Below are 12309 nucleotides of genomic sequence, written 5' to 3' on the forward strand. Positions count from 1 at the left end.
CCTTCGAAGCGACCCCACTTCTCTCTCACATAGGTGATTCCAAGAAACATTAAAAACATATGTTTAGTCTAATTTTGTCACTACATATAGGAATGGAATAGGAAGTAATGTTAACTCCCCCCATAGTGACCTGCCTCACTTATACAATTAGGTTGTCCTTTTGAACCCAGATCTTGGGATCTCCAGTCTTCTGGGTAATGTTTCCTTCATATGAATTTATTCATTCATGGGCTTTAGTCTCATTCATCTTGATAACTTATAAACTACATCACTACTTAATCCTTTTGTAAGCAGACCCGTAATGTTATCCTTTGACTTCACCTAGTCAACCGTGATGACCCCAATATAGATTACTTGTCGTATCATGTTTTATCTATGTCTAATGTGCCTTGATTTCCCATTGTACACTGTACTTTGAGCTCTATAAATTGCCGATTGATTATCACAATGTATACATATAGCCGTTACCGGCTTAGGCCATTCGGGAATGTCCTCTACAAATTGACGTAGCCACTCCGCCTCTTCAGCACAAATATCTAAGGCAATAAATTCATATTCCATCGTAGATCTAGATATAACTGTTTGCTTGGATGATTTCAAGGCTACAACAGCATCTCCAAGTGTAAACACATATCCACTTATAGATCTGGAATCTTTTATGTCAGATATCCAATTTGCATATGTGTATCCTTTGATAACTGCTGGATATCTGCCATAATGCAGTCCATATTCTCGCGTGTATCTTACATACCTTAGTAACCTAGTAATACTCTTCCAGTGTTCATAACTGGGTTTACTAGTGTATCTACTTAGTCTACTCACAACATATGCCAAGTCAGGTCTGGTACAACTCATTAGATACATCAGACTGCTAATAATTCTTGAATATTCCACTTGATTAACACTATCACGTTTATTTTTACGTAGATATTGACTGGTGTCAATTGGAGTCCTAGCTATGCTAGTATCTCCCTTAGCAAAATTTTCAAGAATCTTATCCACATAGTATGTTTGATGTGAAATCAAACCACTTTGGGTTCTTATGATCTTGACTCCAAGAATCACATCTGTTAAACCCATATCTTTCATGTCGAACCTGGATTTCAACATATCCTGCGTAGATCTTATTATCTTGTCATCACTACCAATGATAAGCATATCATCAATGGCAAGAACTAATCTAATGGATGTTATCCGTGTTACCGGTGAATACGTATCAAAGTAATCTAGACCTTCCTTTTGTCTATAACCTTTGATTACTAGTCTTGTCTTTTATTTATCAATACTGCCATCAGGTTTCATCTTTCTCTTAAAAATCCAGCGGTAACCTAGTGGCTTGCTACCTGGGGTAGGTCCACTAGTTCCCACGTATGATTTTGTAAGATAGATTCTACCTCATTTTTGATGGCTTCTTTCCATTTAGGTCCCTCAGAAGAAGTAACTGCTTCTTGGTAGGTTTTAGGTTCACTTTCCACTATATAGGTGTAAAAATCATCACCAAATGATTTTTCAACTCTAGCCCTCTTTCTTCTTCTGAGTTCCATCTCTTCTTCCTCAGATTAAACATGTCATTCAAGGCATATCCTTTTTCCATAAACATACCATTTTTGGACAAAACAAAGTTGTCCAACTCAAACACTAGCTTAAAACCAAATTGGTTTAACAAACCACCCGACACTAGATTCTTACGAAGTTCAAGAACATACAAAACATCCCTAAGCTTCACATCTTTTCCCTAAGTCATTTTTAGAATGACATCACCAACACCTTTGATATCCATGGTAGCTACATTTCCCATGTAGAGCTTTTCACCATATTCAACTTCCTTGTAGGTGTTGAGAACACTCTTATCATGACACTGTCACAACTGGAAATTTTGAGTCATGTAATCTATACATTCAAGCTAATGTGAATCAAAAACTTCAATCAAATACATCATGCAAGTACTACAAATAGTCATCAAGCAATTGGGAACCTTAGAAGTCCTTGTTTAGGTCCATTTTGGACTAGAACTTCATTATTGGACCTAATGGACCAATAAACTTCCAATTTGACTATCTTGGGTTTAGAACCCTAAATGGGCTCTAATTGGACCCACATCTAATTTATTTCAACATTTTGGGCCATATTGGGCCTAGAATGAAATGAATTGAAAGCTTTGATCCATGAATACCCTAAACTAGTTCAACAAAAAAATGGAAAAATCATACTACATTCTTTTAGGTATAAAACACACCCTAACTAACTCTAATTTTGGGCTTAAGGGAAAAAGCCCAAAATTTTCTTTTCCCTTTCAAATTCTCGGCCCAAGGCCCAAGCCCAAGGAGAAATGGAAGAGTTGACTATTTGCTTGCCACCTCATTATTACCCAACATGTTTCCATGCACCTTAGTCCATATCTCCATGCATATCACTTCAAAAGTCATTTCTTCTTCTCTTCTCTCTCACTCTCGGCCACAAGCACACACACACACCACAAAAATCTCTCAAAACCCTCTCAAGAACACTCAAGAACATCCCTCCCTCTCCTCTCCAAAAATCTCGAAAATTAGGGGCTTTCAAGAGGATCTTGCAAGTTAATCATCATCTAAGGTAAGATTATGCTTGGATCTATGGTTTAGATTCTTTTTGTTATCAAAATCCTTTCCTAATCTATGCAAAAATCGTGATCTTGCACCCTAGAACCATCTCAAACTCGAGATCTACCAAGGAAAGGTGCTAAGGCCAAAAATCATCAAGTTTTCCTCCATCTTTTCTTCCAAAAACCGAAACCACACCCAAGGTGAGCTTCATACCCCCTATTTTCTGTTTTTATGTAGATCTATATGTGTTTTGTATGCCTTGTATGATTTCCATGCTTATATGTATGCATTTGTGTGTTATAATGTTGGATCTAGCCATAAAACCCCTCAAAACCGAGATATATCTTGTGTTAAATGATTTTAGCTTCAAATATATTTCTAAATACAAAGTGTTTCAAGAAAAATGGTTAAGTGGTTTAGTAACAATTTTCTTTGGGTGAAAAACACAAATTTTGGGCCTAAAATGTGAAAAATACAAAATTAAGGGCCCAAATTGACATATCACGAATTCTGATGGATGAAGTGTGTCAAAACAGTTTCAATAAAACAATTTCTGGAAATTTACTCATTTAGAGGATTAAAAACATAAATTTCAAGCTTAATGGGCTAAAAAATGACATTTTCGGCCCAATGAGGCCCATTATGCGAATTTTTCTGTTTTGGAGGGCCAAAACTGTGATTTTCTGTAAAACAGTGGACCATAAGTGATCCAAGTCCTTTTCAAAGGTTTAAAATGCTTTTTAAATTAAAAAGGACCAAAGTTGCAAAAATTTTACAATTGGGGCCAAAATTGTCAAAATTGCGAAAAAGAAGGGTTATAACCGAGGAAACTGAAATTTCAGGGACTTAAACTGTTTTCTATGAAAAATATGCTGAAAAATATCAATTTCAATAATTTTTGGTGTTAAAATGTCAAGAAAATTGATTTAAGGACCAAACCGGAAAGTATTTAACTAAAGGGTTGAAAAAAGTAAATTTTACGAACAATGAGGGGCTGAAACAGAAAACTTCCAAGGCTATTTCAATACATGTAATCAAACAAACCATGGTACCGCGACTATCGGCGAAATACAATACACTACAATACCAAAATCGTTGTGAAACGAATTGGTTCGGTCTCGAACCAATGAAAATCCGAAACTACTAACACGACGACACTACGATTCATACAAATAACGTTTGGGAACTCAATTTACATGCGAGTGTGCACAGACGTCTACGCACCATCTTTGGGCCCCAAAAGTGTAAAATCTTGTTTGTTGGGCCTAGCTAGCCCAATGACCTGATCTTAAGGCCCGAAGACATTTTTTTCTACGAAGTGTTGGGTTTCACCGACTTGGCACGACGTAGAGGGACTTTCAATGGCTTGTATACTACTGGTCCCCAAGGGTCCTTTGGTATTGCTAGTAAAGTCTACATTTTGCGAGGCGGGTCGGGGACCCCTCGTACACATTTTATCCCCAACCGGCTATTAGAGTCATCGAGGTCTTCGTGCCCTCTTTCTCTTCGGATGTGGGACGACACGTAGTCAGGGCGGCTGGATAACGTGATTAGTACGGACGACGCCTTCGGGATCGTTAGTATAGCTATAAACTGGGCGTTTGTGTAATGCGGGTTTGTAGTAATTAATCATGCTCAAAAATAATCCAACGTCGCCTGGGACTGACACTATACGCTATGCAATGGTTTCAATGTAACTTCATGTAATTCAAGGAATTAGGAAAACATCGGGTTTTCCTAGGGTTTTCAATACATACAGATTTGAAATGCATACAATTTTAACGAACAATTTTTTTTTAAGTATAGAAACAAACAAGCATACCTATGGATCTTCACAAACATTTTCGAAGGCTTTTCATTTCAGAAAATATCGGATTTTCTGGCGGTTTTCAAACAATACAAAACATTGGAATTTAAAACACTACTTATGAACTCACCAACATTTCTTATGTTGACGTTTTTCAAAATACTTGTATTCTCAGGGAACCAGTGAACCAAAGGAAAACATATTCGGTGATGGCTTGCAGTTTGATTATGTACGAATCGAACAATTTATTTTTGGGAATGTAATGTTTAAACAATGTATGACATGTAAACGCTACTGGTTGTACTATATTAATGCATGGTGACGAATGTTGTTATGTTTCATATATTCAATGTTATGGTATTCAATTGAGTCACGACAGCCCCCGGACGTTTCCGCCGTCTGGTTCGGGGGTGTGACAGACACACATGATGATTAGCCCCCGTGTCAATCCACCACTCCTTTGAATTTGTATTCATGAGATTCACTTCAGAAACCATATCCGTGAGATCAGTTATCATGGCCACCAACTGTATGTTATCATTCACCATGCTTGCTTGACGGTTTTCCCGCTTAGGTTGCGGGCACTCCAAAGCCTTGTGACCCGGCTGGACACTTTTGTAGCACTTTAACTTGTTCTTGAAAGTTCCTGCCTTGGGGCCTAGGTTTTTTCCCTTTGCTTTCCCCTTGTGAGGTCCCTTGCTTTTGCTCTTGGAAGTTTGACCAACTTCCACCGTATGAACCTTAGAAGATTCAACTTCACTGCCTTTTTTCAAGGCAATTCGATTGTCTTCTTCAATGCGAAGACGCACCACCAGTTCCTCTACAAAAATCTCAGTTCGCTTATGCTTAAGGTAGTTTTTGAAGTCTATCCAACCAGGAGGAAGCTTTTCAACCATTGAAGCAACTTGGAATGACTCATTAAGATCCATCCCTTCTTCATTGTTATCATGTATGATGACCTGAAGGTCTTGTACTTGAATCATAAAAGATTTTGAGTAAACCATTTTGTATTCCAAGAACTTAGCAACAACATGTTTCTTGGTACCATCATCTTCTGTCTTATACTTCCTTTCCAAAGACTCCCATAGTTCCTTAGCAGTTGCAACTTTACAATAAACATTTTAAAGTGTATCAGTTAGCCCATTCAACAGATAGTTGCAACACATAAATTATGAATGCTTCCATGCATCCACTACATTGCCAGATTGAGCATCAACCTGCCCCTCAACAATTACAAGAGCAGTTTCTGTTAGGAACCGATCCAGGTTCAAGGTGGTCAAGTAGAATAACATCTTCTGCTGCCACCTCTTGAAGATAGCACCTCTTGAAGATCAGGCTAGAAATTTTTTCAGGTCTCTCAACATGATTAGCCATGATGTTTGGAACCGATACATTTGGGTTCACAGCTGGGGTATCACCGGCAGCAGGATTTCCAATAGCAACGAGAGTTCCAGTCATTCTGAAAGAGTCGACACTACAATTAAATTGATTACAGGAAAAAAAATCGACAGACAATCGATTTAGAATAAAAGAACAGAAAACAGAAAAACAAAAGATTTAGAACAAAGAAGAAATTTGTTTAAGACTGTTGGTGTAAGGACTTCATTTATCTTCTTTCAAGATTCATGTATGAAAAAGATTAGTAGCAAACGAGGTGGCTAAGGCTCGAGTTAGACTCGATTCTCTTAAACAGATATGCCGTCTGCTCCAAGGGTACAACAACCTTAACAGTATGTGTACTGCTGGATATTCCCACTTACCTAAAAGAGTATCCGGAAGCATGTGTAAAGAGAAGGATGAGGAAGAAGAGTATTTTCATTCGTGTGTCAAATGAGATGGTAGAGGTCTCCTTTTATAGTTGAAACGTAACGGAAACAAATCAATTCGATATTAATGAATTGATTGTGCATTGAATGCATCCGTTACAGAATTCATATAAGGACCAAAATTGTCAAATTTAGCAAAACAAGGGTAGTGCGAGCCTGAGTTTTCGGAGCTGCATTCGTGTCCGCAGGTCGCACCTATGCACAAGTTCGGTGTTTTTGGTATACGAAATCCAAGATTTTCACCCCCTGCGCGTGGTTAGGAATTGTAGTAAAATTATAGACACAAGCTTGTAAGCCTTTCATGCATCCAAGCTTTTAAACCTTGTTGAGTTTGGTCTTTCTACCAATGTGGGACTTATTCCCACATTCATCTCTTTTGCTAAATTTATTCTCAAATATCCATCTTTAAGTATCGATATCTCTTTCACATATACTCCATTTTGGACATATAATATATAGTTTCGAAGTTCTCACAGAGCAGAACACAAACCCACTTAGTGTTAATTATATATACAACATATTTATGTATTTATATATATCCAAAGTTAGTAAATATATAAATATTTATACTAAATTTTCACACAATAATCCAGTCTCTTTATTTGTAGTTATTCTAGGGTTTCAAACCATGGTTGCAATACACATAACAAGCAATAAATAAATCCAACCCTTTATTAAAAATCAAGAATGAAAGTAACATCAACATAGAGTCATAATCTGACCTCTTTATTTGTAGTTTTTCTAGGGGTTTCGACCATGGCTGCAATATACAAATTCAACCCTTTATTAAAAATCAAAATTTTCAAAATGAAAACATGGATGCAAGCATGTGATGAAGAAGCTTAATGGATGTAATCAGTGATATTGGAGCACAACCTTCAGTCTTGTTCATAACCTAAAAAAAAAGAAAAAGGAAATGGAACACATGAATCAAATATGGACGGAAAGAGAAATGCAAAAGATAGAAGAAAATAATCTATGTACAAAAAATAGTGTAGTTTATGCCGTTCATCGTTTTAGAATTTTAAGTTTACATTTTGTTTCTCTTGATTTATGTTCACCAAGTTTGGTTGCCTTTTCAAATCAACATCTCAATTAAATTTAGTTCAGATTTTCTTTGAAGATTTTTTGTCTTAAATCTCATTCCTACATATATCTCCAAGTTTTGTTTGGATCTTAGTTTAGTTTACATATTAAACTGTTTGATAATTGCATTATGTTAATTCTAGAACACTCCTAGTTCACATAATATTTTATAAATAATGATGGTTTCGATAACATATATGACAGAGGATTTAGGAGTATATTAAGTAGGAGAAACTAATTTATTTGTTTTCCATGTGTATAAGATTTGTCAAGGTATTTCTTCGAATTTACATGTACAGTTTGGTGGATATTAAATATGTTAGTTGCCACATACTAGTTTTATTAATGTGTAACATTGCTTATTGGTCTTAATTATGTATAATACGATGTGTTAGTAAGAAAAGTATTGAAAGTATAATGCTGGAATAGGAAGAGTCGAATGATATGGTAATAGTCGCATATTCGGTTTATTGTTTTGCAGCCATGCTTATTGTTGTTTTCAATTGTTTATATCTTTTTTTTAAAGTTGAAAGTATCTTGCTATTAATTTTTTTTATAGTTGTTTATTCAAGTTGAAAGTATATTGTTATTAATTTAATGATAATACTTGATGTTTAATTAGTTGAGAACTTGGTTATTGTTGCTTTGTAGGGTACTAGTTATGAAATCTACGAGGAGATGAAAGAAGAGATTTAGAGGGATCATGAAGAAATTGAGGTAAAAAAACAAGAAATTGCCTAGATGTATAACGAAATCATAAAGCCAAGAAAATAACCCACCCACCAAATTAGACTTTAATATTTTTATTTTTTTGATTTAGTTTCAATACTTTGAAATCAAATATGATTCTTCATTTTGCTAGTCGAATATTAATATTTATTTTTCAAGTTGAATGTTAATGTTTCGATTTGAAGGTATAAAATTTGAAGTTCATTTTTGCTAGTCGAGTATTAGCAACTGAATGACATTATATCCTAAACTGATATTCAACAATATAAAAATCAGATCAGGGAGGACTGAATGGCATTGCGTTTGAGACTAATATCCAATTCTTGAAAAATTAGGTTAGAGACCGAATGTCATTGTGTCTGAGACTGATATTCAATCATTGGAAAATCAGGTTAGGGACCGAAGGAAATATATTGGAGATTAGACATGATTGTATTAAAGATTAATATTTAGTTCTTCAAAGATCAACATAAAATAGAGATTTCAATGACACATTAAAGACTGAATGATATATCATAAATGACTGATATTCAGTGCCTAAAAGATACTATCAGGGACTGATATAATATAAAATCACGGGTTTGAAAAAAATAAATTATAGACTGAATGAGATATTAACAAATACTGATTTTAAGTATTCAATATTTTGATGTATTAGAGACTAATTTTCAGTTCTAGATATATAAAAAAATCGACCGTCAAAGACTAGGTCTTGGAGACTAGCTAAACACATCCTTGATTCTCATTAGAGACCAATTATTAACTATCGGAGACTGATTTTGTCAACTATGATACTCCGTTTTCTTATAGTGATATATATCATTTTATTCCTACTTTTTTATTTAGTCAAATATCAATATTAAACACGTTTTCTTTTTCATGTTGTCGAGTTTGACCCCCTTTTCATGGTAATCATATTTTACTTGGTAAATTTCATTTTGACTTTATTTTCATTTCATTACTATTTATTTTTGTTATTATTTTATTATATTGTTATCTAATTTATAATTTATTTATTTATTTAATAAAATTTTATTTTGGACCTATTTTAAAGAAGTTGCAAGTTCTAATATCTAAATCATTCTCCGCTTCATACATGTAACACTATAAGTTGTTCTATAAAAAGTTAAATATGAAGGTCTAAATAATTAAGAACTTTGAATTTATAACAAAATAAGAAAATTAATGAATTATTAAAATTAAAATGTTTTTTATCTTTTAAATTTAAACAAATAATTTAAATAAATAAAGAAAAAAACCAGTAAACCTTAATTTAGAATTTTTGAAATTAGAAGATAAGCTTATTAATAAAATTGATATCCATTTGTTATGATATTTATTTCAATTCTTATATTAAATTATTAAATGAAATTTAATAAAATATGAAAACCCAACATGTGGAAAAACAATTAAATCATAATTACCACAAATTGATATTTGTCAAATTAAAGGAGAGCATGTCATGTGGCAAAAAAATTCTTTGTTTATTAGGGATGATATATATATATATATATATATATATATATATATATATATATATATATATATATATATATATATATATATATATATATAGGATATAGATCCGGTAAGAAAATTTTTTTGGTAGGAAAATAAGAAGTTTTTTTTTCTACATATTTTTTTGACGAACAAAAGAAATGAATCACTAGATGATTCATTTGTAAGATGATTTACAAGAAAAAATTCCCAAAAAACATCTTTATGATTCAATTTTAAGTAAATTATGAAAAAATTCACTTTTGTGACAATTTTAGTAAATAACAACAAAATTATTGTATAAATGAATCATCGAGATGTTTTTTTGAGAATTTTTTCTTGTGAATCATCTTACAAATGAATCATTTAATGATTCTTTTTGTTTGTTCGCGAAAAAAATATGTAGAAAAAAAAACTTGTTACCTTCCTACCAAAAATTTCCTTCTTATTTGATCTTGACTCTATATATATATATATATATATATATATATATATATATATATATATATATATATATATATATATATATATATATATATATATATATATATATATATATATATGGAAGAGTTATATGGAAAATGAATGATTAGGGCAACACATATTTGAACCAATGAAACATGACAACACATCACTTCCACAATACATTACTTGTGATGAAAGAAATGGACACGTGTCATTTGATTATTGGTTCCGGTAGATGTTGCCCTAGTTATTTGTTTTCCATAGAACTCATTCTTATATATATATATATATATATATATATATATATATATATATTGTTTTTTATTATAGGAACATAATATTATTAATTATATAATAATTTATAAACATTAATTTCTAAGTCAATATATAAACACAAGGATTTTAATTTATCAAAAATGTCTAAATCGATTTCCAAAAGCCATAAGTTATTTCTAAAATTAAAATATATGCACATCAGTATTGTAATTTACAAACATTAATTTTTTTCGGTTAACGAATTTAATGGGTAATGAACTTTTGGTTTTATTCATATTTAGACAACTATATTTTTCCATATTCGTTTGATTAGTAACTTATTTATGTTCGTTATTGATTTAAATCATTGGTAATAATTAGTAATATTATCTATTTTAACAGGTTAAACAAATTTACTAACCTAACATGTATGAAAATAAAAAAATTACATAAATATATATAAAAACTAAAATTTGTTATCCTTTTTAGTCATTAACTCTATCCAAGATAAAAAAAAAAGAATTCTTTATTTTCATAAACAAATAAATAAAAGTTAACTGATTTCCCAATAAATAATGTACATTGTTAGGTCATCTTGATTTTCTTATTAATAATCCAAAAATCTATTCATGACAAAAACCTTGTACCTCCAAACCATACCATACATACTCCCACTGGACAAGGAAACGCTGCCCTCCTTATTAAACTGACACACTCATGCATGAGTTCGTTCATGAACACTGTGCATCTGAATCAGTACCCCCTCTATCCCTCAAAGAAACCAATAGAGGCCACACACCTTTAAGGTAACAGTTGCTCGTAATTAATGTCAGGTAGGGTATCCTGCAATCATTTCAGGAAACTAAAAAACACCCATGATTAATTTTCTGTCGTACATGCATGTTTTTAGCATCATGCACAGTGACGCTCACGTACTGTGTGCAAAAGAAACGATACATTTGATATCTACTTAAAGAAACCGCATAGAATGTGTATGATTTAAAAGGTATAGAGATGAGGCACAATAAAGAAAGAGAAAAGGCTGTACAACTTGAAGGAGAGAGACGAATGGTCCGGCAGATCAAGGTCAGCACCACAAGTCGCACGAAAGAGAGACGCATTCGACTATCACCTAACACTGCAATTCAGTTTTACGATGTGCAAGATCGGCTAGGGTATGATCGAGCTACCAATGCAATTGATTGGCTCATGAAGGAAGCCAAAGTTGCCATTGATGCACTCGGTGATCTAAATCAAGATGATAATCAGGGGAACAAAATGCCAGCTACCACCACCATTTTCAACCCTTCAGAGACATTTCTTCCAACAACCTATGATCAGATTCAGCAGAACACGAATCATGAACAAACAAACAGTTTAGATCACAACCTGTCTGCGCTCATGAATCCAATCAACAGATGCCCTCAAGAAATCGACCTCTTTTCAACCGCAAAGGCCTCAGTGGATTTCACATGGAGTCCAAATTACAACAGAGGAGAAGGTTATGGTTTTGTTAATCGTGAACCCATTCAATCCAGTTTCGCTCCTCCAATTGCACATACATCGAACAATGGGTTCTATGGATGTTATTTTCAGCAAGAAATTCAGGTTCAAGAGGATGAAAAGGATAATCTTCGGAGTTGACTAGTTGTACCCGGGCCTTATCTCCCCTCTAGTACTTCGGTTTTGCATTATCCAGAATAGCACAATCAAATCTTGAAGCCACATGGTACCGATGTTTCAAAATCTTACTTCTATCAATTCGGTATTTCTTTTTATGTGATCGTTACGACAAATTCAAAGTCAAATGTTTATGGGATTTAGTCATTTCGAGGTAAACACTAAAATATTTATCCAATGTAGAAGTATAAGAACTTTTACAGAAAAGTATTTGTCGTAATATTATCTAGACGCAAGAATGGTCCTATGAATTTTTTTTGGGTTTTGATCCCAAAGTTTCAAAATTAGAAATATACTGTCCTTCAACCATCATTTATCTCACTGTTAACCAGTATAATGGTTGACGTCAAATCATCATCACATTCTCTACCACTAACCATGG

At 33.2% G+C, this 12309-nt stretch overlaps 1 protein-coding gene across 1 annotated transcript; it reads right to left on the reverse strand.

Moving 5' to 3' along the window:
• Positions 1-369: 369 nt before the first annotated feature.
• On the reverse strand, positions 370-5847 carry LOC145065882 (uncharacterized). The gene is made up of 6 exons (XM_079012982.1): positions 5625-5847; positions 4815-5494; positions 1790-1858; positions 1603-1735; positions 1395-1474; positions 370-1269 (listed from the first exon to the last, which is right to left on the reverse strand). The coding sequence occupies exons 1-6, from the start codon at positions 5845-5847 to the stop codon at positions 370-372; spliced, it is 2085 nt and encodes a 694-aa protein (XP_078869108.1).
• Between the last annotated feature and the right edge of the window lie 6462 nt (positions 5848-12309).

This window comes from Lactuca serriola, chromosome 1 (assembly GCF_051521515.1).
Source record: "Lactuca serriola cultivar US96UC23 chromosome 1, Lser_US96UC23_V15, whole genome shotgun sequence".
Taxonomy (NCBI): domain Eukaryota; kingdom Viridiplantae; phylum Streptophyta; class Magnoliopsida; order Asterales; family Asteraceae; genus Lactuca; species Lactuca serriola.